General features: G+C 50.7%; 9 protein-coding genes across 9 annotated transcripts; 4 read left to right on the top strand and 5 right to left on the bottom strand.

Moving 5' to 3' along the window:
- Window positions 1-127: 127 nt before the first annotated feature.
- BKA67DRAFT_660966 (glucan synthesis regulatory protein) lies at window positions 128-1,888 on the top strand (the record flags this gene model as incomplete). The annotated part of the gene is made up of 3 exons (XM_046107730.1): window positions 128-138; window positions 200-252; window positions 342-1,888. The coding sequence occupies 3 exons, from the start codon at window positions 128-130 to the stop codon at window positions 1,886-1,888; spliced, it is 1,611 nt and encodes a 536-aa protein (XP_045956480.1).
- Window positions 1,889-4,285: 2,397 nt separating this feature from the next.
- BKA67DRAFT_573297 (uncharacterized protein) lies at window positions 4,286-5,654 on the top strand. Its single transcript, XM_046103341.1, has 2 exons — window positions 4,286-4,768; window positions 4,878-5,654. The coding sequence occupies exons 1-2, from the start codon at window positions 4,676-4,678 to the stop codon at window positions 5,298-5,300; spliced, it is 516 nt and encodes a 171-aa protein (XP_045956479.1). The 5' UTR covers window positions 4,286-4,675; the 3' UTR covers window positions 5,301-5,654.
- A 535-nt stretch (window positions 5,655-6,189) lies between these two features.
- Window positions 6,190-9,531, bottom strand: BKA67DRAFT_520918 (Sec8 exocyst complex component-specific domain-containing protein; the record flags this gene model as incomplete). The annotated part of the gene is made up of 2 exons (XM_046098223.1): window positions 6,190-6,847; window positions 6,911-9,531. 2 exons carry the CDS (start codon window positions 9,529-9,531, stop codon window positions 6,190-6,192), a joined length of 3,279 nt encoding a protein of 1,092 aa, XP_045956478.1.
- Window positions 9,532-10,244: 713 nt separating this feature from the next.
- Window positions 10,245-11,969, bottom strand: BKA67DRAFT_660963 (histidine acid phosphatase; the record flags this gene model as incomplete). The annotated part of the gene is made up of 3 exons (XM_046107729.1): window positions 10,245-11,427; window positions 11,477-11,625; window positions 11,679-11,969. The coding sequence occupies 3 exons, from the start codon at window positions 11,967-11,969 to the stop codon at window positions 10,245-10,247; spliced, it is 1,623 nt and encodes a 540-aa protein (XP_045956477.1).
- Window positions 11,970-12,796: 827 nt separating this feature from the next.
- Window positions 12,797-13,524, bottom strand: BKA67DRAFT_693384 (uncharacterized protein). The gene is made up of 2 exons (XM_046109246.1): window positions 13,278-13,524; window positions 12,797-13,200 (listed from the first exon to the last, which is right to left on the bottom strand). The coding sequence occupies exons 1-2, from the start codon at window positions 13,470-13,472 to the stop codon at window positions 12,973-12,975; spliced, it is 423 nt and encodes a 140-aa protein (XP_045956476.1). The 5' UTR covers window positions 13,473-13,524; the 3' UTR covers window positions 12,797-12,972.
- A 544-nt stretch (window positions 13,525-14,068) lies between these two features.
- Window positions 14,069-15,500, bottom strand: BKA67DRAFT_350226 (uncharacterized protein). Its single transcript, XM_046096357.1, has 3 exons — window positions 14,971-15,500; window positions 14,785-14,916; window positions 14,069-14,738 (listed from the first exon to the last, which is right to left on the bottom strand). Exons 1-3 carry the CDS (start codon window positions 15,218-15,220, stop codon window positions 14,260-14,262), a joined length of 861 nt encoding a protein of 286 aa, XP_045956475.1. The 5' UTR covers window positions 15,221-15,500; the 3' UTR covers window positions 14,069-14,259.
- A 950-nt stretch (window positions 15,501-16,450) lies between these two features.
- BKA67DRAFT_350222 (uncharacterized protein) lies at window positions 16,451-17,580 on the top strand. The gene is made up of 4 exons (XM_046096356.1): window positions 16,451-16,737; window positions 16,793-16,895; window positions 17,089-17,131; window positions 17,377-17,580. Exons 1-4 carry the CDS (start codon window positions 16,612-16,614, stop codon window positions 17,498-17,500), a joined length of 396 nt encoding a protein of 131 aa, XP_045956474.1. The 5' UTR covers window positions 16,451-16,611; the 3' UTR covers window positions 17,501-17,580.
- A 2,109-nt stretch (window positions 17,581-19,689) lies between these two features.
- Window positions 19,690-20,327, top strand: BKA67DRAFT_660959 (ubiquitin-related modifier 1; the record flags this gene model as incomplete). Its single annotated transcript, XM_046107728.1, has 3 exons — window positions 19,690-19,769; window positions 19,886-20,050; window positions 20,210-20,327. 3 exons carry the CDS (start codon window positions 19,690-19,692, stop codon window positions 20,325-20,327), a joined length of 363 nt encoding a protein of 120 aa, XP_045956473.1.
- A 3,080-nt stretch (window positions 20,328-23,407) lies between these two features.
- Window positions 23,408-25,802, bottom strand: BKA67DRAFT_350056 (uncharacterized protein). The gene is made up of 4 exons (XM_046096355.1): window positions 25,531-25,802; window positions 24,366-25,457; window positions 24,139-24,312; window positions 23,408-24,081 (listed from the first exon to the last, which is right to left on the bottom strand). Exons 1-4 carry the CDS (start codon window positions 25,696-25,698, stop codon window positions 23,545-23,547), a joined length of 1,971 nt encoding a protein of 656 aa, XP_045956472.1. The 5' UTR covers window positions 25,699-25,802; the 3' UTR covers window positions 23,408-23,544.
- Between the last annotated feature and the right edge of the window lie 1,833 nt (window positions 25,803-27,635).

Genomic DNA, 27,635 nt, shown 5'->3' with positions numbered 1-27,635 from the left:
ACTTGCGACCTGCTTCCATTTCCCAAACCATCCACCGCCCGCTTCTCCGAGGTGAGACTGCGCTGGGCATCTCCCTTTCGAGAACAGCAGCTCCCATATCCGACGGGTGCAGCTCGACTTGCCCACCATGGCTGATTCGTAAGTTGACTCCCGTCCCCAGCTATGCCGGCACGAGGCACTGACTTGAGTTCGACTGCAGTATAGGATCCGTTTTCAAGTCCTTCTGGCACACCATGACCAGTTATGATAGGCGTGAGTACATCCCTCCCCCCTCCCTCCAGTCCTTTGTCTTTTCATGCACTTGCACTTTGTGCTGACATGCGTTGGTTCCCCCGCCATAGACTCCAGCTACGACTCGCCATACCGCTCGGGAAGACATATGCCTCTGAACAGGCAATCCACCCTCACGTCCGTTGCAACAGCTTCCGAGTCCCGCGCCGACGTTTCATCCCCCTACTTTGGCGACGAGACGGGACGGTTATCGACAATCGATACAAGCACATCCTACATGGGCGCAGGCATGCCCTCTCCGCTGGCGAGTCCTGGCGGCCCATACTCACCCGGCTTGCGGTCACTGAACGCGAAACAACAAAACTCCGGAAACGATGGCTTCGAGACCATTAGCAGCCCAGGAGAGATCCCCATGCAATCCTTCGCAGACGGTCCTCCTGCCCCTCCCGTCAGCCACTCGTGGAAGCGCATCGACAACTGGGCCGAGGAAAACTACCCCGAACTGTGGGACCAACTCTGCGAGGGCGCTACCAACAATGACATGAACGAATTAGAACACCAACTGGACTGCTCCTTGCCTCAGGATGTTAGGGACTCTCTGATGGTCCACGATGGCCAGGAGCGAGGTGGCACCCCGACAGGCATCGTTTTCGGCTCCATGCTTTTGGACTGTGAGGAGATCGTCCAGGAGAGGGACCAATGGTTGAGGGTGAACCAGGAATACTTGCTTGAGACGCAGGTCGTCAAACCTGCTGTTCCTTCCAAGGCATTTGGTGGCAGCAACCAGGCTTCGTCGTCGAAATCCACCCCCGGCTCTCCCTCGGGCAGCCAGAGTTCGACCTGGAGACAAGATCTCATGTCCAAACAAGACTCGGTCCCCGCAGGTGCTGTCCAGAGGGTTTACGCCCACCCTGCGTGGATTCCGCTGGTACGGGACTGGGGCGGCAACAATCTGGCAGTCGACCTCGCACCTGGCCCGTCCGGCACATGGGGCCAGATAATCCTGTTTGGCCGCGACTACGACATCAAATATGTTGTCGCTCGTTCGTGGGCCCACTTTATCGCCATCGTGGCAGACGACTTGAACAGCGGCAGGTGGTATATTGACGAGGACTCGAATGAGCTGAAGCTGCGTGAATTTAACACAAGCCGCGTCGAGCCGGCTTATTTCGACATCTTGAGATGGAGAATGGATCAGAAGAACGGCCGCGGTGCCAAGGCTGCCGCTAAGAGAAGATCAGTTGGCCCTCGAGGAGCTGCCTCCCCTACGAGCTCCCCGTACGCTGGTCCCGTTGACGCAAATGTCAATGGGGAGGCTCGCGGCAGGACTCTGCAGAGGCTCAGCAGCCCCTCACCACTCACCAGCCCCATCCGACCAGGCTACGGCAAGTCAAGTCCGCTGGCTAGGGTCACCGAGGAGTTGACGACATCCGCCTTGACCGCGGCACCACTGGACACATCTGGACTCCCAGCCAACAAGCTTGTCGAAATCGAGACCCCGCGCCCCAGCGAAGAGGCCAAGTCTTCACCAACGGGTAAGCTTCCGAATGGTGATGCTAATGGCAAAGGCAAGGAAAACGTCAAGGCCGATGCCGCCGCACTGAGTGGCACGGCTACAGACGAGGTCGAAGAAGGCATGAAGACAATCGAGATCTAGTATACCGGACATGCCGGACGGAAAAAGAAAAAAAAAGAAAAAAGGGCAAAGATCCATCAGTAGGGGGGCTCCGCGGCCAAAGCCAGTCGCCAGCTATATTGGTCACATTCTTGAAAATGGGCATTTTTTCTGATTAATTCACATTAGACGCGCTCCTTATACGCAGTCACTGAAGATTTCATGTCAACGCTTTGGAGGGTACTGCTGCTGCACATGGCCATAATTCGCAATGCCCGTCGACAGTGTTTTGGAAGCATAGAGCATCAAGGATTGATTTCTGTTCTTGTACTAATACTTGTTTTATTCGCGGTCGCATACCTGCTCAGAAGGGATCGCGCAGCATTATGACGCAGCGCATAGCACGCCGATTTGGCATGTTTCGTTTGAGGGCAGCCCGAGCAATGCGCCAAATGTTCAGTACGATACCGAACAAAGAGTCGTTTGATAGCCACGATACTGTGCGTGGGGCTGTATCACCAGGCAATGAATTTGGAGCGAATGAGTTATGGTATACATCGTAGTGGCGTTTAGGGAGTAATTGAGCTTATACACAGGCGTTGAAGCGGTAGTATATAGTCTTGGCTAGGCTGCGAGACGTAGAGTGGTACATTAAAGGAGATCCATCACGGAGGGATGCCGCGGAAAAGGGACAGGTATGAGGAGGCTTCAGAGTCGACAATACAAATTTATTTTTTTCCACATGAGACCTCACAGGATATAGTGGATGTGGAGGACTTGTTCTGCCATCCAGCAATATACAAAGATTTTAAAAACGAAACAGACTGGTTCAAACGCGGTGTGATTGGCCAACCAATTGTAGATGCACGACTTGGGAGATTTCTCATGTCACACAGAGCTTTTGCTTGACCGTCGTTTGTCATCATTCTGTATCTTACCCTGACGGTCCTGCTCGCAATCCTCGGAACACTATACTGCAAAAGACCTAGGCAGAACACATGAGCTAACGCATGTCTGCTGCCCGGTTAGTATATTTCAATGTCGTTGCCGACACGGGAGTGCCTACGTGCCAACCACCCCCACGTCATGATCTGTCCAGAGACCACCTGGCGATTGTATTTGGACCCGACCAAGCTGCTTCGAGCCTGTGCTTGCCCCCCAGTCGTGTAGTCGTGGAATCGGGCCGGCAATGGAGCCAACTGCGGCATGCTAGAGAAACACTGCGAGGGTCTACGCAAACGGTGAGTATATTTAGGAGCGTTAGCTCTGTTCCGAGATCTTCATCATCGAAAAGATCCGTTCGTAAAGTAAACCAACCCAAAGCAGGTCCTTGAGCCAAGAGCTGTGCAGGGGCGGAGGACCGCGTTTTGTTTCCGGTGATGAGCTCCGGATAGGAGCCGAGCATGCTTGGTCTCCGCCGTTATGGGGTGGACATGACACAGCTCGGTAGGACGGAGGTAGTTCCAAAAAAAGGAGCAGAGTAAAGCTAATTGTACAAGTCAAGTCATGAAGCCGGGTGACTGGGAGCGCAACCAAGGTATGAACACTGTTGAAACCAGAAGGACAGTTTTCCCGGGAGACTCTAGTGGTTGTTGGGACCTCCTAGACCTAGAACTCTATCATCAGACGGAGAAACTCTCTGGCACCTGCTGCAGTCTTCATGAAGTCATGGGCCAAGGCGGAGGCAGCATCGTTGGAAAAGGAGTATATTTGTGCTGCAAAGCAAGAAAGAATGAAAGGAACAAGCAGGTAGAGAATAGAAAAAAAAATTGAGGCGAGGCATATGAATCTGAATCTGATGAGTGCATTCGTCATCTGCAGACACGTCAACAACAAGAGGACGAAAAAGCGGTATCATACAAGTCGACGAGAGAGGCGTAGGAGAGAACATGAACACGCGAGGTGTGAGAGCGTCTTGAAACTGCGCTTGGCGTCAAAGGCACATTGCAGTTTTTTATGATATCAACTTGAGTCCCCTACTGCCCGTTCTATAGCCTGTTCCGTTGTGTACACATGTCGCAATTGACATGTGCCGTCGGACGGAGCCCAGGACTTCAAGTCGGGATAGACTTTTACCACCCTCCTACCAGGCAGGACAGGCTCTATTTCAGTCGGCTGGCTCAATTCGAATTTGAGGTGACTACCTAAGTCCGGTCCCGTCATTCGGTATAAGTCCTCTGGATAATCCTATTCTGTATGTATGTTGAGAAATTGGGTTGGGGAAGTCAGAACGAATTGGCTCGTGCTCCAGCTCGAGATACCGAACATGAAGAGACCAAGTTCTGGATGGCGAATATACAAACTCACTTCCTGACAAGCCATGACCCTGAGCCCATGTGGCCATTTTGAATCAATCGCTGCTATTAGTCGGGTGTCGAGGAGCTGGTCCCTATGTTTGCATAAAGGCACAGGGTCCGTGTATTTGTGCACTGGCTCCACGTGATTCTCGGCTGCCTCTGCCTTAGCGTGCCAAGGCCGGAGTCGTCATCAGCCTCAACGTCCAAAGTGCGAAAGGAACAGCTATTCTAGAGCTTCAGCCTGCTTCCCGACCCCGGAATACCTACGGAAACCTCTTGACGACGAAGACGAAGACGAAGACAAAGACGGAGGCGGCAACTTCACACTAGCAACTCACACCCCGCGGCAAACCCCCTTCCTCGCTAGCTAGCCGGAGAAGGAATCAACCACACCAAAGCAAAGCTCGAGCTCCTGCCAAGCGCGCATCGAGATAGAGTTGTTTTCGTACGTCGCGCCTTGTCGTCGACGAAATACTCCCCCGCTGCATCGCATCTCGGATAGGCATTCCACACGCGCACACGCACACACGCAATGGAGGAGGACCGCCTCTGGAAGTTCAGCAGGCCCGAATGGCTTAACAGCGCCTGGGTGCGCAATGGCGGCGTCTACAGTGCCGGTGCCCTGGTGAGTTCTCCCTCTCTCTCTCATGCAAACGCACGCAGACATATATGCAGCGCGGGCGTGCCGTGGCCATGAACGCAAGAATGCTAATCCCCGGCTCGCCTTGTCCCAGTTCTCCCTCGCCTTCTACGTCCTCCTCGACTCGGCCGTCTGGTCCAAGTCCGGCAACAACGGCTCCGACGTGCACGTCACCTTCGTGGACTGGCTGCCTCTCATCTTCTCCGCCCTGGGCATGCTGATCATCAACTCGGTGGAGAAGTCGCGGCTGTCGAGCGACTCCTTCTCCTACTCCGGGTCCGGCGTCGCCTGGAAGGCCCGCGTCGTCCTGTTCCTCGGCTTCGCCGCCCTCGCCGGCGGCATGGCCGGCGGCGTCACCGTCTTCGTCCTCAAGTTCGTCGTCCCCGGCGTCGAGTGGCCCGCCCTCGGCATGGGCGTCGAGAACGTTGTCGCCAACGGCCTCGTAGGGCTCAGTAGCGTCGTGCTCTGGGTCAGCCAGAACATGGAGGACGAGTACAGCTACAACCTGGCATTGTGAGGGGGGAGGCGTTTTTCCTTTTTCTTTCTTTGCTTTCTGCTTTTTGTTGCCGAAGACGGGGCGGAGGGAAGGGGGGAGAAGCGGAATCGAAGATCCCGAAACGGGGCAGGTAGATCCGAGGAAACGAGGCACGATAAGGGCGGTGGGTTGCGTACAGGCATCATGGGCCAGAGTCTGCGGACGTCGTCAGTCACACTCTTGAGCTTGTTGCGGAGCCTGCGGTGGGGCAAGGTGTACAATACGAAGATAAACTGACGAGCAGGGTTTGTTCTTGGTACAGCACAGATATCAGCATGAGGGTCGTCACATGCAAGCAAGCACTCGAGTTTCAATCACATGAAATCATTATTTTAATTCCCTCTCGAGATCCTGACCAGGCGCCCGTAGCCTTGACCGTGAGCCGTGCGTTTATGACATGGCATTCCCTTTTGGAGCCTGTAGAGCTGCCATAGATGAGGGAGCTTCTGTATCTCTCGAAGATTTTGTGTTGGGGCGAAGGGGGGGTTTCACGATCTTCATTCAAGTCTTCTGATGAGCCTTTTGCCCATTGTGACCGAAAGGATAAATCTCCACATGACCGTGATTTGTGTATACATGGCAGCGGCAAGGTCAGACATGGCACGGCTGGAAAGTCTCGATTCGAGTTCATCATGATGCGATTATTGGGAAACGTACTAGATATACACGACAATACGGCCGGCGACAGGAGTCCTCTCACATTTCCGATGCGTCGTCAGGCATTTTCCTCATCGGGTTTTCTCCCCCTCCCCCCCCCCCTTCTTCTCAGTAGGGCTTGAGACGGGGGCGATATAGACCCCGGGTTGGGCCTTCCGCTTTCAACGCCTCAGCGACCTCAACAGCAGCAGAGGGTGTCATGGACATGCTAAACCTAGCTCTGCCACAAGTACTCGCTCAGCGCGAGATTCTTCTCCCCCATCTGCCTCTTGGCGGCGGCGGCGATGCCCCTCTCCGGGTTGGCGAGCTGCTCGCTGTAGCAGAGCTCGACGAGGGCCTTGAGCTCGTCGTAGCTGAACCTCTCCTCGCCGGGCACCGCGTCGCGGTCCTTCTCGTTGTCCGCCTTGGCCTTGGCCACGATGCCGTCCGGCCCGGCCTCGAAGAGGGAGTAGTAGTTGGCGGCGCGGGCGAGGTCGATGCCGGCCTCGATGTTCTTGAGGTTCTGCTGGAGGACCAGGATGTTCAGCTTCATGCGGTTGCAGCCGCTCGCGTTCATGGGCTGGGTCTGCAGCGCGTTTCCGACCAGGTAGCTGTCGACGAGAAGTCCCAGACCCGTGCGGATAAAGCTGATCTCGTGCGCCCGGAGGAAGCGTACCACGGTCTCGTCGTAGGCGACAAGCTCGGTGTTGAGGGATAGGATGGTCTGGTCGGGCTCTTTGATTTCTTGGTCGAGAGGTAGCACATACGGCGCTGTCGAGGGCGACAAGGTCGCCGCAAGTGAGTGAATTGTACGGCAGCGAATCTCCGCGTGCAGAGTCAGGAGCACAGTGCCGGCGAGTTCTTCATAAGACGATACTATGCTGTCGAAAGACCTGTCATCGTGTGAGTTTTGGTTTGTGTTGAAACCTGTATTTCGGGTTGCGCAGATCACTTACTGTACTGTTTCCTGTGTCATTGGTAGATACACAGGCCCGTTCTGCTCGCCACCCGCCTTGCTTGGATCATTGAGTAGAGTCCACCGCCGGTTCTGGTCTTTGGGCAGAGTTGGTCGTGAAGAATCGGTTTCGGACCGTGTAATGTGTCTCAAGGTCGTGACCTTGACGGTAAGCCACTTCATGCTTGTATACAAGAGGCAAAGTGATGATATGACATCACGATCCTGAATAATGTCGCTGGGGCCCAGAGGTCGCTCGTTTGTTTGCATAATCAAAAGGGCGACCTCTTTCTCGATCAACTCATGGTCGGGTGTTTCCGAAGTCCAAAGCTTCTTGATGGTCTCTTGAAGATCCCCATCGGTGGTGGCAAGCTCGGCGGAGAAGCGCAGTTCCTGAGCAGCGGTAGCCACCTCCTGAGCCTTCGCCACCAGTGATCTGAACCATGTCAAGCAGCGCTCGTAGTATCGGTTCATCTGCGAGAGGATCAGCGAACTCAGCGCTTGATCGTGAGGAATCGTTCCGAGCATTTGACAGAAGGCTGTGACGACGGTGAAGAACTGTGTCGTTCCTCTGAAGATAGGTCTTCGAGATACGGCGCTCCAGTCGGGATCCTGCTGGAATGTATTTGCTTCCGCAAAGATGTTATCGGCAAGCTTGGCCAAAGTCTCGTCTAGCTGCGGCTGGAAGACATTGACCAAGAAGTTATCGAGGAACGATGTCAAAGCGCTTGCCGCCAAATCTGAACCCGGTGGCACGATGATCTTAAGCCTCTGTAGGAATACCAATGTCGGCGGCAACAGGAGGCTCATATTGAAAACACTGGGCTCCACCAATGACTTATATGATCCGGGACCCTGCCTATTTTCAAAAGCTCCGAGGTTCGCATTTCTTCTCTGGTCTCTCCCCGCCTTTTTGTCCGAGTCCTTCGTTTTCCGAGAGCCAGATGTGAGGCCGGGCACTGCGGCTTGGATGATGCCATCTAGTGCCTCGTATTCGGCTGTTATTTCGACGGATTTAGGATCTGCTTCGGAGAACTTGAACATGTTTTCTCTGCCAATGCTCTTGTTACCGTTGGTGTTTCCGCCTAGTTTTGGCGAAGTGTTGAAATGGTAAACGTCGGCGTCAGTAGTTACGTAATTGTGTAATAGCGAGCGGATCTCATTCTGATAGAGATTCCAAAGCTCTTTGAAGCTACCCAGCAAGGAGCTGTTGTTCCCAGCGCCCTCCCGCTTGATGAGTGCCTTGATGGATTCGTGGAAGATTCGGTGTCCTTCGGCAATAGCCTCAAATTTGCCAAACAGGCTCCAAAGGAGGTCATAGATGACATCAGCGCGTAGTTGGGTTTCGCGGCTGCCATATATGTGCAGACCCTCGGCATTGGAGGATCCGCCGCGCAGAGAGCTTGGATGCCTTTGGTCTACCTCATTGATTGTCTCGTTCACGATCGAGAATAGTTCCACGGGGAGTCTCTGCTTCAGAGTGTCCACGGCTCCTTCGAGCCGTCCGAGTCTGTTCAGAGACTCTACCAAAAGCTGCACATACCAAAACGTATCAGCCTCGGGATTTTTGGCGGGATCCTCAGCCAGCGGGGTGCTTGTTTCTATTGAGTCCAGCACATAATGGAAAGGAGTGATGGCATCCTGTTCGCCGGCGCTGTTGAAGGTACGATGGTTTTTGGACAGGCTTTGCCACCGCTCTTGACAGTAGGGCGATTTGAGGTATAGATGCTCGTGGAGCTCCTCGACCAAGATATCCATCAAAGCGGTTTCCTGGTTAGCAAGATAGCTCCTCAAGTCGCTCAGGGCTCCTATGTCATCCAATTCGGGCTTTCTTAGCTTGCGCAGAGCATTTTGTAGCACTTCGACAGCGGTAAGAAATCGCTTCTCGGATATCCGTGCTTCCAACTGATCGGGCACCGTCCGGAGGTCCTCCAGCTCATTGAGTATCTGCAGCACCTCGTCGTACGTCTGCGAGGTCTTGTACATCTTCTTGAGCTCAGGATCAGTTGTGCCAAGAGTGCCTCGGGAAGCGACCAGCGAGTCCTTCAGCGTGCGCACGCGCTTCTGCGAGGCCTGTATGCTGCCCTGGATCTTGTGGAAGGTACCGATGGAGCTGTTGAACCCCTGATGGTGCTCGTGCACGATTCCCTTCAACGAGTCTTGCAGGTATTGATGCATTTCTTGAAACTTTGGATATTCGTGGGCCCTGCCGACCGAGCTGTTGTCAAGAAGCTGCAGGGCGAGCGAGGCAGGTATGCAGTCGGGTTCGCACAGAGCCGGCCAGTCCTCCTTGACGTGTTCCAGTACTTCTGCTATCCTGCGCTCAGCGCTCGACTCTTGCGCCCGCTGCAACCTCGTGGCCGAAGAGCTTCCATAGCTACTGCCGGCTACTCCAGGGCCGCCATATCCACCGGTCCGGGGCGGCGGTCGTCTTGCGTTGATCTGCTGTGGAGGAGTGGCATATCGGTCGCTCGTGTAGCCCTCGCTCTTGTAGCCGTCGTTGGCGAAGGGATCGTGGTCGCCCTCCTGTTGTTGAGGTGGCCGGCGCGCTTGTCGGCCGTAGGAGCCGGGATATCCATTACTGTCGCCGTTGCGGTATGACCCTCCGTACGGGTTTGCCATGTCTGCAGTTGCGGCGCTGCATCTGCATCTGCATCAGGCACAAGCTTGGGGCGATGCTCTCGCGGGGGGCCTCGGCCGCCAGGTCCTGAGATCTGATCTCTGACCTCCGATCTCTAGATATGCGCAAATCGGTAGATGGGCCAGAGGTATCGCCGACCTCGAACAATTGTGTCGTCGTGTCCTTGGACAGCGTGCTGGTATGTGACTGTGGTTGAGGTTACGTGACTGAATCAAGCATTAGCCAATCCGGGGTTGAAGCCAACGGAGCTTCAATGTTGGCGGGCCTACAGGGAGATCCCCCCCCCCCCTACAGGAATGACCCCTAGCGCTAAACCCCTCCCTCCCCCCGAGCTTACAGTAGAGAGAGCCTGCAGTAGCCCGCGCTGGCCGGTCGCAACGGCAATTACTGTACCGCATTTGTTCAGTTTGTTTCATTCACGTTTAGCATCCGGGGCTTTCTCGTTTGTCTTCAGACCTGGGACGATACCATCTGTCAGTCTGACTACCCACGTACGTATATGTCTTCGGCCGGTATAACTGATGAAATGCCGGCTCATGCAAATGGGGTCATGCGCAAGATATCCGGGCAAGTCGCATGCAGTGCAAGCCAGAAGCTGGGTATTTATTCAGAGCGTACTTGGGAGTACTACATATGTTATCGAGTAAACTATCAACACGAGAATATCAAGTCATGTATAGCAATCCACCGCTCTCTAATAAGGTGCAACTCTTTTTAACCAGGGGCTGCTCAGATCAGTAAAGAAACTGGCACCCTTGACCTTGGTCGGCGCAGCTGTATCCGTGACATTACAGTTGACAAGCCAATCACCTTCCGCCGCGTACTTTTCCCCGACATATTTGGCATAGTCACTCAACAGGCAAGATGATCCGGGTCCGTTCTTGCACGACGGCACCGGATAGACCGCGTCGTTGAGACGAATACGCACATATGTAGCATTCGTCGTCTCCTGCCGCCGGTGCAATGTTGGGTAGCTGGCCGCCGCAGTCACAGTGGAGAAAGAACCCGAGGCCGTCGACGTTGTCTTTCTGTTGCAGGAGTCCTTGGTCGACGTTGAAGTACCGGTTGCGTTCGGGTAGTGCGCCGACACAGAATAGTTGCCCGACCCACCAGTCCCGGAGACGATACAGTTCAGCCGCTCGAACGCGATGGTGCCTCTCATGCTCACGTAGTGCGACCCAATCCATAACCTGTCGTCGTCCTTCTCAGTTGCGGAGAGCGGCTCCTGTTCGTCGAACACTCCGCTTGCTGTGACTAGCTCGGTAAGCTGCCCGTCGTTCAGGAACGACATTATAAGCTTGGGCAACTGGAAGCTTGAGCCGTCGGTCTGAGTACCAGTAATGGTAGGTCCTTGCACGAAAAGGCTAACCAGCGCATTCAAGAACGGCGTCATCATTTTCTTGGGCAAATCTGTCCCGGGCCCTATTCCGTAGTAGTAACGAAGGTCGTTTGAATATTCGTACTGCTTGAGCTCCTCGTCTGTGAAGACGTCACACCAAGGAGATAGCTTCCCAGTGATGTGTGATTCGAAGCCGCACAGGTACGGAATCTGGTCTATATCGCTGGCGGTCAAGGTGAGATTGCCTCGTATGAGAGTTTGCAACCTCTCTTGGATTGGGGGAATGTAGAGATTGTCCCATGTAGTCTTATTGGTTCCTCCCGAAGCATCGGCGAAGTTGGGACACATATCCGAAGGTGCGAGCGAGTCACCAATGGCTTGAGAAAATCCCTTGCTGGTCACCGAAATGACACTGCCATTGGCCGCAGCGTTGAAGCCAAGATAACCCTGCACGAAAGTTTTCGCGGTTTGTAGAACGCGTGTGTAGTTGTTTGCCCACACGACGAACTCATCTCCATCCTGGTACAGATCGGGATATCTAAACGGATCAGCTATTGTTGAGGCACGCAACGTGACTGCTTTCTCACCTGGTGCGAAGCTGATACCCAAGGTCGTGGACCTCCTTTGAGCCTGTTGGGTTCAACATGGCTATTTGAACCGCAGGGTTTGTCAAGACTGTCTGCCATGTCGGCAAAAACGACAGGCTGCCAGTAGCTGTGATATTTCCAGCAGAGAACTGTCGGTCGGTTAAACCACAGAGGTTGAAGGTCGCATCCCCGGAAGACTTACGCGCTCCTGCATAGAGACCCAACCAGCATATGCCCCCGAATCCGGATATCTGGAGCCGTGTCGGAGGACATAGGCGGCTTGGTCCACATAGCAATTCTCCGGGATATCGGAGGATATTCCGTGAACATCAGGTCCAGCGTACCATGGCCCGTTAGCTCCCAGCCATTTCAACGGGTCGGTAGCCGTTTCGCTCGCCGGAAAGTTGATATCCTGGGTGGGTGCGAGTATTTGTCCAACCGCGGAGACTCCGACGGCTGCTAACGATAGACCCACAAGGAGCTGAGAAGCCATCGTAACGATTGGCGGTAAGGAACAACGGAAACAATAACCTTGGGCCACCAAAGAGAACCACAGCTGAGCTACAGGACTGACGCACCGAAGCTTGACGCGACTGAGGCCATCTTATACACTACTTACACCCTGGCCAGATCGCCGGTCACGGTAACATCGCTCGGTACGAATACATCACCGAGCAGGGCCGGCCTGCACGTGGGCGAGTGAGCACAGGGTGAAAGGCGTACCTAGACTAGTTACGTTCGGCAAGATAACCGAGCAAATGGTATTGATCATTGGAGATGGAAAAACCCCTGCTCGGGCGCATCAGCTAATATGGCCCTGACGAAGTGGTTTTCGAGCCTCGACAGCGGTAGAGAAACACGTGCGAGGTATTCCGGCCATGGTTTGTGGAGGAACAGAAGCTCGGAAATTGCGCGGCCGGAAGAGGTCATTCACCGTGGTGTCCCCTGAAGCTTGGAAGTGGAGAGCTGCTCCGGCAGGGGTGTAGTGAACCACGATTTCGGGACGGTGAGCTTCGGCTGCGACCGAGAAACGGCATCAACCTGACCATGTAGGTAAGAGTCAAAAGAAAAAGGGATGAATAAAAATAAAATAAAAAGTAAATACCTGAGTCAGTATGTCTTAAGTTACATACCCTCCCAAAAGTTGTAGTCTCCAAGAAACAGTCTGGCGGAGCTGTGCAGCTCCGAGGCCTGATATGAAGATGTACTCAAGTGGACATGCCTCCTTTCTAAGATTAACCTTAGTTAGGGAACTAGCACGTGGGTTTGACTTTGCAAATTCGTTACGACCTCAAGCTGAGCATATGATATTCTATTGACGGCTTTACTCCAATATTAGTGGATTTGGCAAAGCGAGCATATGGCCTCAGCTGCACACCCAAAATCAAGATCGCCCCTTGATCTTCACTCATAGTCAGATGCCATGACTTTTTTTTCATATCGTTATGCTATCTATTATCGTGCTATCTAATGGCACACTGAAACATTCTCGCCCGTTAGTATGGCTCCATGAAGGGCTCTCCCATACCGGCGCTCCAACGCGGGTATTCCCATCTCCCAGTCATGGGGCACTGGGAAACAGGCCTCACGATACCACAGAAATCGTTCGGGATTTTCTGGTTAGAGTGCCGCACCAAATGATTTATGATATCAGACGGTCGTCTTGCTGTTGTATACATGCCTGGCATGCCCTCAGCGACTAGGTCGTCCGGTATATAGTGCATCTTTGAGTCGTCAGCAGGTAACATCTTTTCAATATGTGGCAATAAATCATCGCGACAGATGTGGTTAATATACTTACACCGTCACTGCATTCGTATCCTCTTCCTGTCCTGTGTCTGATCCAGTTAAAATTGTTTGGACATGGCGCTAATTCCAACCCTTTCTGGTTGGCCCATCGATCCTGAACAAGCCTCTCTTCAGGCGAGAGACTCTTATACGCCATCTGCTTCTCCGCCCGCAACACATCTTCTGGGTTTGTGTAGACAGACATCATGGTTCCGCCTCCAGGAAGAGTAATTACGGAGCCGCCGATGCGTCGTGGGAACATGGGGTTTTTACTCGGTGTAGGTGCTCTCCTGTTGAGGCTGGCGCTAAGCCTTCTGATATGGCGCTTAGCAGTTGGCCTATCTTTCACACGCCAAAAGCATTCGCTGTAGAGGGCACAGTAGTGCTGGGCGCTACAGTTGCAGGTAAAGGCACATGAGAGGGGCTAGCTAGCATGGTCAGTACCGGACTCCTGGAGGGGAACTTACTCGGTGTGTTGGAAGGTGTCGACATTTAATATCTAGTTGACGAAGTGAGTACTACTTGGGATCTAAATGAAACTTTCTAGTTTAGATTTGTTGTCTATCTATTAGAGGTGGTGTTGTCCTGGTTGGTGTATTATTGGTTGCGTTGAGGTGGTGTTGCTATATGATAAGAGCGGCGATCTCTTGTATACTAGGTTAGATATGTAGATTTTCCCGTCAGCAGCCTCGAGTACGTAATACGAACTCACTTCACCATGGATATGTGATTGAAGCAAAACAAAGGGCTGATGCAGTTAATTAGTCTGTCTGGGCGGGCCTTTTCTGGCTGTTAATCACAATGCCTGAATTTAAGCTGTGCTAATGAATCCACAGGCGTTATGCCACAAGCCAGAGCGTATCATTAATAGCGTTTGTTGTAGACCAAAGACGTAATTTATTTGACGTCATCGTAGACAGACTCCATCTAATAACAATGCAAATGTTAGACGCTACTTGTACACAAAACCAACTTCCAAATCAAGTCCATAACCTCTATGGTATCGCCGGTAATACATCATCAGCATCAGGGGCTCTCATGTAGTCCGCTGGTAAGCTGTCTGTCAGTGGGGCCTGGTGGTCAATTGCCCATTGAGCAATGGCATCATAATTCTTACACTTGTGCTGTGTTTTGAAGTCTGGGAAGGTTCTGGCACCGTCATCTGGGTCATACCATACCTGTCCAAGGACACCAGTATCTACATTGCACATGAGTACCTGGCGAATAACGTCCAAGCAGTGCGATGCGTGAAGTTGGAGGATTTTCTCCTCGTTCTTGAAAGACCATTCCCCAAGATTCTTGTAATAGTCATAGTTATACCACATTCCTTTACGGACAAGATTGAGGCAGTGCAAATGGTGCATGCCCTCGACATTGACAAAGTAACCACCACCGTATTTCTCCGCTCTACGCGCGTGGTGTTTTGACAACCCCGAGGCTACGCCTTCGAACTCATCTATAATCGATGCTCGGGCTGTGACTGTTAGCTTGGCCGGCTTTGACGGTGTTAAGTCACATACAATTGACCCCAAGTGCCTCCCAAGCTGCATCCACTTCTGGAGAGCCTACTTTCCGATATATGTTCTCTGCCTTGAACGATCCATTGAATGGAGTCATTTCGTATTTTATGTCCACATTCCGAAGCACGGGAGCTTTCAGATAATCAGCAATTAGACCTTCAATGGTACAAAGAGACCATCACTCACAGTATTGAGTTGTGTACGCAGCACAAGTTTTGTTCAGATTGACGCTTTGTCGTCCGATTAAGCCACCAACAGCTATGAACACGACAGCTGTCAGAGACACCATCAAAGAGACATATAGCCAAGTTGGACGATGACGCAGTCTCCTGTCTATTGGCGTCAGTGTGTCGACTGATTCAGAATCATATATCGATTCCTCGTCAGGTCCCGTGAGTGGTTGCTGCTGATCATATTTTTCTTGCTGGCGGGACATGTTTGATGAATGTTATATGCTTGTGTGCTGTACGAGAGATATGCGTTCAGAAAGAACGAACATTGAGTAGAAATATTTGATATTCAGGATGGTTAAGTTATCAGGCTTGGAAAGAATTGTACATCATGGAAAACTGAGAGTTACAGAAACTAAGAAGCCCTTTCAATCTGCCCAACCATGTAACCATGACATTTTGTCAAGCTATGATCTGTTCTTGGGCATTATAGTCTATGCAGTCAGCTTAGATGGCAGTGCTCGGGGGTCGTGTGGGGAAAGGTTTGGCTAACCTTAGTCTCAAGCTACACAACGCCAGGCGCAACTACGGCTTACATCTTACACACACAAGGTCACATTGGAGTGTTGAGCGAGGACTAGGCATTTCGACAAGCCGAAGGAGCTGAGGAAAGCTGAACCGGGCTAACTTATGCGTGGCTGTTGTCATGTCGTGTTTTCATACACAAACTTCCTTCTCATTCTCATCCTACCAGCCATCTTATCTAATCGCAACCACGAGAGAATTAGGTTTCGTAATTCGTGGCTATTATAACTGGTTTCCATGGGCAAGCTAACCAATGCAGTCACACTCGGAAATCCGATATATCGGCACGTCTGTGCCGCAATACCTAGCTCGCCGTCCCGACGAACGCATCTCTACAGATCGTGGTATATAACGTTCACAAATCGGAATCGAAGGCTATAATTAGCATGGTGCTGCCAAATAACCTTAGTTAGGTCGAGGCGATGGGTTTAATTGTGGTATGTAACTATAATTGGAGTTTGTGAAGTGACGTTACTTCAAAACGCTATATATGATCTTGAGATGCCGCAACTGGCAACCCCTTGGATGGCTGCAGCTGGCAAAGCTGAGCGATTTACGGCATGATCACCTCTTTGCCATCGGCTGAATTAGAAACGTTGATCGTGATAAGCACTTGTCTTAGCTTGCCTCGTAATAGTGTGATAACGAATGAGGATATTTGGTGGAATTTTAGTGTATCATCAAAGAAGTCCAAGCGGATGCCTCAAGGTAGTAAATATCATATTGTGAACACCTTGGGCGTGCTATGAACCATCACCCAGCCTCATCGCGCATTGCTAGTCAAGCCCGACGATTCCGAGATACCCTAAATCCTTTGCGCAAGGTGAGTAAGGCACTAAGGTCACCCGAAGATGGGTAAGATGGCTTATATATATCCAATGGTATAAGTAAAATCTTTAACAGTCCCACGAAATGATCGAAGGGGGTTAATAAAGACCAGTATCTTCTCTAAAGAGAAAGGAGGTAGATTTCTCATCCCATCATATTCACTTCCCATAGAGCAACAGCACCTCTCCGATCATCTTGGACGTCAGTCAATTTTCATTCTATCATATTTCTATCTTTTCTTAACATGAAGGTTTCTGTACTCCTATCTCTGGCCGCGACCGCCTTGGTGTCGGCGGCTCCTGTAACTAACGACGGGACCGAGGACCTCACTGCGCGTGATGGCTATGGTAACTACGGGAAATATGAGGCAGTAAGTACAATCATGAGACAGCGTGCTTAAATAATCTGACAAGTTGCCGTTGTAGTACGCCCCATACACCACGTACAAACGTGACGTAGCTGAAGAGAAGAGAAGAGTAGCTACTGAGGAGGAGAAGCGCAGTGGTTATGGCAATTATGGCAATTATGGTATAACTCCTGGACCGATACACCAACGTCGCCAACAGTTTCTCTCTCTGGTTCAATTACAAGAGATAATACTCCGATGTCTGGGTCTGGTCACCTCATATAGATATGCTAACGACTGAACGTCAAACAGGCAAGTACGGTGCCTATGCACCATACACCAGCTACAAGCGGGACGAAGCTAAAGAAAAGCGAGACGCTGCTGCTGAGGAGGATAAGCGTAACGGATACGGCAACTAGTGAGCTTGAATTCCATATAGTTCGATCATATCAGAGGCTAACGTATATCTTCCCACTACAGCGGCAAGTACGGCGCATACGGCGCATACGCCCCGTATACCAGCTACAAGCGCGACGAAGCTAAGGAAAAGAGGGACGTTGCTGCTGAGGAGGATAAGCGTAACGGATACGGCAACTAGTAAGCATATTTTCCTTATATATTGCTCCATCATATAACAGGCTAACATACACTTTCCTCTTACAGCGGCAAGTACGGCACATACGCCCCGTACACCAGTTACAAGCGTGACCCGGCGCCCGAGGCTGAACAGAAGAGTGAAGTTGCCGCCGAGTATGCGAAACGAGAGCTTGCCTCGGAGCAAGTCTGAGGCATTCCAGGAGTAAAACTGCTTGATAAAAACGCAGAGCTCATCTCGAAATGACCAATTTGGTGTAGCTGGATGTCAGTAAATTCATCATATGATGGACACAGAGCCTGGCTTGACTGGAGAATGATACGGAGTTGTTTCGTATGGGAGCTGATCGGCTTATTCAATCTTTTGAACAGGTAGCATAGTTCGGTATTCACGGTGTAGGTCATAAACACGTTCTTTAAATTTTCTCTCGTAGGTACATGCTAGAACATTCATTAGAGTCACTGATCAGAGCAACAAACATAGTAGTGAAAGTGACTTCAATGTCTATGCTAGACAACTTTCAAAGCAACAGTATTAATTAAATCCCTTGTCCTCATGTGAGGTGTTGTTCTTATTGCTAAATCATCAGCATGGATAGCTGACTACGTGATTAGTCTCACCGGAAAGACTACTGAAGCACCTCTATAAGATCTAGCAAGTATGCTATCACGGTCGAAAGCTTCAATATCCGGTTACATCTTCATGTAGTGTACATTATAAAAACTTTATAAGGGCTTCAGGTGCTTGATCAGCCAACTCCGTACACCTAATTCAGCATGACTACGAGCAGGTAATACCGAAGGGCGAGAGCAGTCATGATACATTTTGTTACTATCATTGGTCCTAAGTTCTTGTCTCGGAGCTATGTCAGGACACTGAGCCTGAAAATATGGATTTACCAGTAAAATTTCATTCCCATAATTATCTGGCAAAAATATTGAACAGCTCGATGCATGCTCAAAGACACGTCGGGCAACAATCACAGCGACAGGGGTTACCGGAACCATGAATACAGTCAAGATTCAAACATCACACAGCATGATCGGGCATTGATTGCATTACTGTGCGGATGACTTTAGAAGCATTTGAAAATTCTGTTACTTTCCTATAATAAGGTTTGGCAATGAAATGTAGATATTGCCTCTTCAGTCTGATAAGGCATCAGTAGACCGAAATAGCATGATATATGTTCACCTTACGAGGAAAGCCTGCAGGCTCGGAGGGAGGGTTGCCGGGTTTCCTTCATTTGCATGGCCAGTCGCTTTGCAGAGCTCTCTTTCTGTACTGCCAGATTCTCATGCCCAAAATCAAAGCTCGTCGTGTGCATTCTGATTTTCGTACTATTGGTGATAAGTCGTGTGTATTGACATATCCGTGACAGTCCGATTCTGATTCCTGCTTTTGAATGAAGTACTCCGATTTGTACCGAGTTAGTCCAGGGAGTTCAGATGACGCACCCCATCGTGGCGAGACGACATGTCGCCAGGCATACCGGTACGAACCATGATGCCTGGTACACCATTCGCACCTTCGTAATCACCGGATGATACGCGAACCCCTGGGATCGACCTGCCACAAACGTCATCAAGATTAAACGTCCGGCGGTCAACTCTGCATACTCACTGACATAAAACGCATCCTAATCTCGTGTCGTGGGGTGCATACACCAAGGGCTGGCTCTACCACGGCATCCAATGCTGCTATTAAGGTGCATAGATTGTCATTGACAAATGATGATACTCTGTTGCCAAACATCGTTGAATTCTGACAGGGGTCAGAGTCAGTACCTTTGAATTCTAATTTTCGGGGTCAAAATTACCTGGATTGATAGATCAACCTCGCGGGCCTGGTCTCCAACCATGGAAGGCGTACATGCGGACTATGCGGTTTGAAATTTCTGCGAACATGTTGCAGCTCTTAATAACAAGTGCAGCAAGAGCTGCATACCGACGAAGCATCGAAAGAACACCTTGCTCGCAGCATACTGATGAACCATGGGGGGTTTATTAGTTTCTAATCCTGGACTGGGGAAATGACGGGACGCGTTCCGTAAACCTTGGATCCCTGTCAAACGATCAATGTCAACATGCTTGTATAGTCCGTCATAAACACTATTTCTTTTTACCTTCTGGATCGAAATCCGAATGCCTGGAAGCTTTGATAGAGATCTAGGGAGGTGCTTTTTGCTCAGGGGATTTGCATATTGCATAAGTACGCCTAGCGGCTTGTGCACGGGCCAGTACCACAGCTAAGCCTGCTAAGGGCCTGTCAAAGTCACATCAAATGCAGCCCTTTCAAGCTTTTTCCCATACCATCCATCACGCATAGTGCCTGACCAGTTGGACCTTCATTACGCGTGGCTGCCTCACCTCGTGGCTATCATGGACACAGCAACACAAACGGCGCAGAACGTGGTCGCTCCTAGTGAGCAGCCCAAGATTTCGCTCGTGGTCGAGTTCTCGTAAGTGCCCAACTGGATCATCCCATGACACCGTGTCTGGAGGCCACGGCGAACTCTAATCCCAGCATAGCTGATACTATATGTCAACCGCATTCTCCTGACTGATATTTTTGCAGAGGTGGTTTGGAAATGCTGTTTTCGGACAAGCGTCGCCACTCGCTGTGCATTCCGGCCGTTAGCAAGGATGACAAGCCTGCCGACGTTGCTTTTCTCATCGACTACCTATGCCAGAATACGATGAAGGACAGCCGCAAGGAACTCTTCGTCCTAGACGAGCACCTGTAAGTCTCATCAGAACTTCGCCCGTTGCAGCAAGGGTCTTTTAGCCTTCGGCTTTGACATGATGGCGTTTTCTTGGTTGTTTCGACCTTATGGCTTTCAGTTTAAGTGTCGACCACGCCTGCTGGTCAAGAGCAAAAGCTAACGCTGCGATTTGCCAGCCGCCCAGGTATCCTTGTCTTGATCAACGATGCAGACTGGGAGCTCGAGGGCGAGGAGTCTTATGAGATCCAGAACGGTGACAACATTCTCTTCGTATCCACGCTGCATGGGGGTTAGTTCCAGGGAGTGAAATCAACCGCCAACCACATAGTCGAATGGTATTCTCAATGCAGGTGCAGCTTCAGAGGACTAATGCCGGCGGCAACGGATTGGTTAATGAGACATCTCAGTCAGGACTGGGCCAGCCATTGGGGCTTGCCAGCTAGTGACGGCCGCATTTGAAACATCCTCAATCATCTGTCAACCTCGTTCTGAGCGCCGTTATGGCAGACAGTGCGCTTAACTTAATGTCATCCCTGGATCCCGTCTCACCCCTTTTGACCCGTCTCCGCTGGACTGGCTGAACGGCAGCTAGAAGTCTGACGCCATTCAACGAGCGTTAATGCTTGCATACTTCGGCTATTGATGAGACTATGTAACGGTTGCAGCTTAGATCAAGAACCGAACATTTCGCTGGCGGCGGCATCCCGCAGTTGTCTTTTCGCACAGACTATGCACGTACTGTAATGACAGACGCCTAGCGGGAACGAACACAGTGGAAGGGATGTGGGCGGTGAAGCATGGAGGGGACTTGTACCTACTGTATGTAGATGCTGCAGTTATGCTCGCACACTTGGGCCAATAAGAACTTACATGAGACCCTCCTAAACGCCTCAATTTGGTATCCTGCAGTGGCGGTGAAAGAAAACCGGTAGCGACGTGAGCCTTATGCTATTCGAGTTCAAACGTGGAAAAAAATCTCCGCGGCCGTCATAGCCTAGGTACATATTATGATAGTCCGCTTGTTGTGTCTCTAACACGACATCTTGCATAGGCTGGAGGACCACCACTTTTCGGCACAGCGGCATTTGGCCCCCTAGCACCGTTCGAGACCAGTAGCGGACCGAGAAGCTGGTTCATTTTGAAGGCAAGTGAAAAGCAACATTTTGCGAAACACTTGCAGATACCAACAGCAAAATGAGTTCTGACAATCTGCGTGGGTTGTGACTAGTAGGGGTGAGGCCACACCACTAGGAATTCGCACCCGGGCACTACTCCGTAACTCGCTGCGAGGTCCTCGGTGGATTGCATAGTACGTGCCAACTATGCTACATAGGACGACACATGCGTTAGGGCGAGATCAAGCGAGCGAATCTGGACTGGTTGCTGTCAGGCTGTATAATAAGGTTTTGGTTTTTTTTGGCTGTACAGGCTTCTTAGAGATGGCTTGCGATGTATCACTTGCATTAGATCAGCGTACCGAGCCGCTGCGTGATAAGGTTGAAAGCGCCAGACCAGACGCTGGAATTTCCCGGCTGTCGGATGCTCGGCTAAACTGTTCCTAATGCTTAACCTAGTCAGTCTACTGTACTTGTAGTCGCTGCCAAAATCTGTCCCCACAATCATATTATACTACTAACCTTAGCTGCCATGAAAGCTAGTCCCGAACCCGCATGTCGTTCGTCCGTATATACACCCGCTTGTGTTTTTTTCTTCTTTTTCCCCCCATCTATTATTATCTGACTCGATGTAGTACGAACAGTTCGCCTGTTTTCAGGTACCTGCGGAATCAGGACAAGGTTTGTTTAAAGTTTAGGAAGTGCTGTGAAGGGACCTGCGATAGTCAGGGGTCGCGGAAGGGAACCCTTATTGAATATGCCAACAACTCCTGGACCATGTTATCCACAGGGAGAATTTATTCCGCTCCGGGGTATGAAATTAGGTCACACGAAATGAGGGGCTGTGACTGTCGTTTACCCAGCGACCGACCTGGTGGACTTGTCCGGGATATTGACGTGCTGGGGGGATTATGCAGCCCACACCCCCCGACGACACCCTAGTTCCCCCACCTCATAGACAGATCATACCCGATCTATGAGGTTCCCGATCCCCCATTACCGTGCGGCTATTACCTGGGCCTCACTCTGCCTTAATATGATATCTAATATGACAAGATCCCAGACATATGTGACCGCTTGTCACTGATAAAGCAGACCCCGGATGCAAGCAAGGGTTATTGAGCAGAAGCGAGAATTTAAGTCAAGGCACATGTTGCAGTGCTCGTTATGATTGCTAGGTAGGTAGCTATACGCAATATGTAAGTAATTACTTCCAAGGCTGTTCCCTGTAAATGTTGCAGAAAGCCTCTCGCATGTGCAGTTCAGGTGACCGGCCAATGCTTGACCACGCTGTCGCGCCCAATGCGCCCCCTTCCAAGTTTTCCTGACGAAACAAAAGGTCTGATAACCCTGACGCGTCGGGGTAGCTCCAAATAATAACAATAAGTTGTTGACCGCCAGAATGACGATGTTTGAGGAGTGCCACCTTGCCCCAATGATGCCCAGACATGGCCACCTAAATTTGTCCTCCAGACGCGTATCCTTGGATAACAATTACCATTTGCGTCCATCTACATGGACTTCAAGCCCGATAGATGCCTTGCATGCTGCAACGCGCCGGGTCGTGCCCCAAAAACGCGACCGACGTAGCACGCCGGCAGTAGCTATACCTCCTATTCCTCCATTCGCAGTGAATGAGGCAAAAACACACCAAAAAAACAAGAGTAGATACATGCGCACGTTGAGATCCCGCGAGTAAAAATCAGAAGAAAAGCACAACGCTGACCGGTCCTGCTAGAGGACCAAACAATGACAAGATAGGATAGGTAGAGAGACATTAGAGGCATGAATGTAGACAAAGAAAAATGGAGCAATGAGACCAAAAAGAATTTGTTCAGACAGCCTTTCCCGGAAAAAGAAGAAGAAAAAAACAGACCAGCCGCACACCTCTATTCCCGTTTCGTCTCTCAGGCAAATTTTGCCGCCCAAGAGTTTCTATGCCGCCGGTTCTTGACGCTCCAGTGTAAAATGCAGAGATTTGCCGCCCTTGTCCGGTGGACAGTGTAGTGCTTTTCAATGGTGCCGCCGGAAAGTGATTGGCGGTTCTTGAACACACCGGTGTATCGTAACTTTTGATTCGAAAAGACAAAGTGCCACCTCCTAATGAATTCGATCCCATCATGTTGCATTTATCCTATGAATTTTTTTTCGATTTTGTTTTTCGTTTGGGGTTTTCGTATACAGAAGAAATCGAGGGAATGTGTAAAGAAATTAAGTAGACCGCCCCATGTCTACTTGTGAAAAGCTCATTATAATCGATGCGTTTGTTGGATTTCTGGCGCTCGCTGGTGTGTGTCCGTCGCATCTCCTCACGGAAGGAATATCACGTAGCGTCATACAGCTTGCCGCGTAATCATAAAGTTCATCCTCATGTGTATCATGTCCTCGAACGTAACCTAGTACCGATCGCGGAATGCCAGACCACGGTTGTGTTCCTCTTCGTATATCGAGGCCGTCGGTGTGTTGAGAGTTCCGGCACTGGACGCATTGCTGGAAATGGGTTCGTGCTCCATCTCGTACATCTCATACTGCGGCCGAGCAGTATGTATCGGCTGGTAGCCGCCATCACGTGGGATAGAGTAGCCCTGCCACGTTTGTGCTTGAGGAGGCAGGCCATGTTGAGGCAAATTGGACGGGTTGTGAACGGACAATTGAGAGAATTGATGAAGTGGCAGCGAGTGCTCCATAGGAGGTGTTCTCTGCTGCATCGAGTAGTTAGACATCTCCTGGAAAGTTTGGCTGTTATTGGCCGACTTCTTCTGGATGGATCGGCCAACACCGCGACCTTTGATGCCTTGGTTCATCTTGGCATAGATCTCCTTGAAATGAAGGAAGATCTTCTGGTCTTCCTCGCTGAGCTCAGTGTAAGCCTTCTGAGCGAACAATGCTGTGTACTTGGCGACGGATTCCTTGTGAAACTTGTTTTGGTGGTTCTGTATATTGGGTTAGCGGAATTGCCTATGGCTACACGGTGGAAACTAGTAACAAACCTTCAAGTTTCCTCTCTGAGTGAATGGCTTATGGCAGCCCTCAATCAAACAGTGGAACCGCTTCGTTGGATCGTGAACTGACTGGTGTGCTCTCAAGTTGCCCTTTTGTGCAAAGGTCTTGGAGCATTGGTCACAGGCGTAAGGCTTCTCGCCTGTGTGTCGACGATAGTGGGTCTAGTTTTCTGATTAGCATTACAAAAGAGCCTGGGTAGAGTACTGGAACTCGCCTTCAAGTTTCCGTGCTGAGAAAAGGTCCAATGGCAATCTTTCCAGCCGCATGTATAGGGCTTCTCGCCAGTGTGGCTACGCATGTGTATTCTCATGTGCGTGCCCTGGGTGAAAGTCCGCTTACAACCCTCCCATGTACACCTGCGCTTCTCCTTGTGGTGGGTTTTACTGTTGCGGCGCTTGCTGCGTGTAGAGCGGGGACTCGAAGATCTTGACCCCGATGCATTGCTGCATGGTGGTGATTGGTAAGCCTTTGGGGAGATGAGCCCCTCGTCCTCCTCGTCCTCCTCTTCTTCGTCCTCTTCCTCTTCCTCTTCCTCTTCGTCCTCGTCATTTTGTGCTTGGATTTTGCGCATCATCTCATCGATAGGCGTCTCTCCAATGAAAGGGGTAGGCTTAGGGGCAGCTGCCTCTGCCGGTGTCCTAAGCTTGGGGACTGGTGGCAAAGGCAACTGGCCTGATGGCATAGGATCGCTCTTTATTTGGGGACTGGAACCTTGCTCTTGCCTGTACATTGGCGGCACCTCTCGAGCATGATAATGCACACCGTGTGAGGGCTCGTTTATAGAAGATCGCTCATCCGCATACGAGCGGTATGACATGACCATTGATGATGGTGATGTGGGAGTATATTGATTTACGCCAAAATTGCTGTGTGGCGGCATCCCAGATACTGGAGCCATACTTGGCACAGAGGCCATAGCATAAGTGGTTCCAATGGCATACTGCGGTCCATGGGGATGCGTCTGCATCGGAGCCGTCGTTGTCCTCGGATCATAAGGCATCATAGCAGATGCATCCATGGTCGAGTATTGGGTGTTCTGTTGATAGTGCCCGGACCAGCGGTCCCAGGTGGGCGGTTGCATACGAGCCATTGTCGTCCACACGGGTGAGTTGATCAGAATCAGCACTATTGGATCACAAAATGTGTGCTGGTTTGTCGATGAGCCGTATTTGTTTTCCAGAGGCGGCTGTTGCGATGAGAGATGGTTTCTTGAAGATAGAGGTAGTAGAGTATAACAGTAAAAACAAAATACCACCGGTTCGTAAAAAAGGAAAGGAGAGTTCTTAGAATCAACACTAGACAATAGCTAGATCTGTAAGTTGATAGCCCGAGTGAATCGTCAGAAGGAAGCAACTTTGGGGGAGAGGGAGAATATGTACACTCTGGCCGACAAGTAGTGAGGATCGGTTCAGCTTCAGGGAACCAATTGGGCCCAATCCCGGAGATCGTAGAGAATAGTAGTATGCACCCATGAGTACATTGTACTTGCCTTGGCAAGATACTTCCGAGAATGTCTGAAGCATAGGCTTGTCAAGGAGCTTTGCCATATCTTACTCATTTACGACCGGGGGGGGGGGGGTACGTACCTTCTTGGGCAGGGGAAAGATTTTCGAGTGAGGCTTGAACAACACCACGCTGGGGTGACAGGTCAAGACAACTAAGGCCAATACGGCAGAGGTTACTAGTGGCAGACCGGAATGTACCCGTACAGGTCCCGTCAGCGTGTGCAATGTAACTTACTTTCATCATCTCGTTCGTTTCGTCAGTTTGCTGATGGAACCCACTGTCACAGTTTGACATGCATAGCAAAAAACGAAATGCGAGAACACTTACTCATCTTGACTTGATTAGGAAAGAAAGACACTCGCATATGAGTTACGTCCGGGTACCCAAGCATGAACTGGGAGTCCAGACCCGCTCGCTATCTTGCCCCAAGGAGAGAGCATAGGTTCGTCTAGTTGGTCTCCATGCGGGAGAGACACAGGGATCGAAACAAGGGCCCTAGACGTATACGTACCAAGAGATGACCAATTTGACAATAGCATACTTGAGCGAGGTGGGTGGCAGAGAATGGCTTGTGTGGCATAAAAGCGACCGGACGGAATGTTTAAGACATGGATACCCAGTCAAGAGCCATGGTATATACTCACACCGGGTTAGCTCGTTGATCACAGCTGTATTTATTTTATTTTCCTTCGGTTCCGTGTCAAGGGTGTCTTGGCTCGCGCTAGCCGGGGGTCAGATACCGCACCCGTCGATGTGGGAGCCGTGCTATTCGAACCTGTAGATCGAAGAGTAATTCGTGATCCAAATAAGATCGATGAGGCCTGCCAAGTGGGTTACTTCCTAGAGCATCTTAAATCATGCTGTACGGTGGCTTTTTGTCCACCTGACCTTGAACCCAATGCCGCCTTACCAACAAAGGTGGCTTGAATCGTGGTACCTCGATGCGGAAGATGTTCAGAACACGAACCACATCATTAAAGCGCAGCAGGGAGGTTATGGTTCATAACTGTATGCATAGTCGCGACTTTGTTGAATATCTCTTTGAGATGAAGACGGTTATGCGGTTCGGCATACGTACAAAGACCTTGAATCATTGTACATACGATGTAGGCGAAATTGTGGCCCCGCTCAGATATACATGCCTACGGCTAAAGTACGCTCCAGAAATTGCTAAGGGTGCTTGCGCCGGGAATACCATCGTCTTGCAAAAGCGAACAGTCAGTGGAGGTATATACTTGGGCATTTTATACGTCGGTGGCTGGGATCATGGTTCAAGGTCAACTACTTGGAACAGTCAAATCTTGAATATCTAAATTTGGCGGATGGTCATCACAGTGATGAGGTCGTAAAAACATGCGCCATAGAAATGATCTATCTACTTGTCAAATAGAGTTTTTGTTCAGAAAGAAGTTCATCGATTATTTCGGCTCTTGAAAATGACTTGGCTGGAATTGTGTTATTTGGACTTGGTTTTGTCAAACGCCAAGTCAACGGGCGGCGACTCAGAAACAATGCATTCCTATGTACAGTAGTCTCAACCACCTCTGTGAATGAGTGCAAAAGGTGGCCGTTAGAGGGACTAGGACATACACACGGAGTAGCACCCATTGGCACTAAAACCTGCTGGATACTGGTTGTGTATGTTTTTAGTGTGGGGGGCTTGTTGAGCCATTGCAAGAATGGTGCACTAAAACCCATGAACACTGAGCAGTGCTATACATACTTAAGTGCGCACTGCGTTAGTTACCGACAGAGGTTATGTACTTATGTACGCGGTATATATGTATGATATGGTGTGATAGGTCTGGTGTTGCGATTGGAAAACCGCTTCCGGCACTTGATCCCACTATAGCCCCTACTCCACGAAAGCAGTAGCGTCACTGATAGTTAAAATGATGTCTTCCACTTTCACACCTACAGTATCTACTTTTGCAATTGTAAGAGGTATGGGTTCATCCAGAAACCTTGAATGGCAATC

This window comes from Truncatella angustata, assembly GCF_020726525.1.
Source record: "Truncatella angustata strain MPI-SDFR-AT-0073 chromosome Unknown BKA67scaffold_6, whole genome shotgun sequence".
Taxonomy (NCBI): Eukaryota; Fungi; Ascomycota; class Sordariomycetes; order Amphisphaeriales; family Sporocadaceae; genus Truncatella; species Truncatella angustata.
The sequence above is the reverse complement of the archived record's forward strand: the minus strand, read 5'-3'. Positions and strand labels throughout refer to the sequence as shown.

Bases quoted from the DNA above. Each gene is read 5' to 3' on its own strand.
- BKA67DRAFT_350222 (XM_046096356.1), top strand. From the start codon at position 16,612: ATGAAGGTTTCTGTACTCCTATCTCTGGCCGCGACCGCCTTGGTGTCG. The intron at 16,896-17,088 runs GTATAACTCCTG...AAGAAAAGCGAG, and splicing joins TGGCAATTATGGCAATTATG to ACGCTGCTGCTGAGGAGGAT. The intron at 17,132-17,376 runs GTGAGCTTGAAT...TTCCTCTTACAG, and splicing joins CGTAACGGATACGGCAACTA to CGGCAAGTACGGCACATACG.
- BKA67DRAFT_693384 (XM_046109246.1), bottom strand. From the start codon at position 13,472: ATGATGTCTGTCTACACAAACCCAGAAGATGTGTTGCGGGCGGAGAAG. The intron at 13,201-13,277 runs GTAAGTATATTA...GACGACTCAAAG, and splicing joins GATACGAATGCAGTGACGGT to ATGCACTATATACCGGACGA.
- BKA67DRAFT_350056 (XM_046096355.1), bottom strand. From the start codon at position 25,698: ATGGCAAAGCTCCTTGACAAGCCTATGCTTCAGACATTCTCGGAAGTA. The intron at 24,313-24,365 runs GCGAGTTCCAGT...TCAGAAAACTAG, and splicing joins CTCAGCACGGAAACTTGAAG to ACCCACTATCGTCGACACAC. The intron at 24,082-24,138 runs GTTTGTTACTAG...CCCAATATACAG, and splicing joins CTCAGAGAGGAAACTTGAAG to AACCACCAAAACAAGTTTCA.
- BKA67DRAFT_350226 (XM_046096357.1), bottom strand. From the start codon at position 15,220: ATGTCCCGCCAGCAAGAAAAATATGATCAGCAGCAACCACTCACGGGA. The intron at 14,917-14,970 runs GTGAGTGATGGT...ATTATCTGAAAG, and splicing joins TGCGTACACAACTCAATACT to CTCCCGTGCTTCGGAATGTG. The intron at 14,739-14,784 runs GTATGTGACTTA...TAACAGTCACAG, and splicing joins GGAGGCACTTGGGGTCAATT to CCCGAGCATCGATTATAGAT.
- BKA67DRAFT_573297 (XM_046103341.1), top strand. From the start codon at position 4,676: ATGGAGGAGGACCGCCTCTGGAAGTTCAGCAGGCCCGAATGGCTTAAC. The intron at 4,769-4,877 runs GTGAGTTCTCCC...GCCTTGTCCCAG, and splicing joins TCTACAGTGCCGGTGCCCTG to TTCTCCCTCGCCTTCTACGT.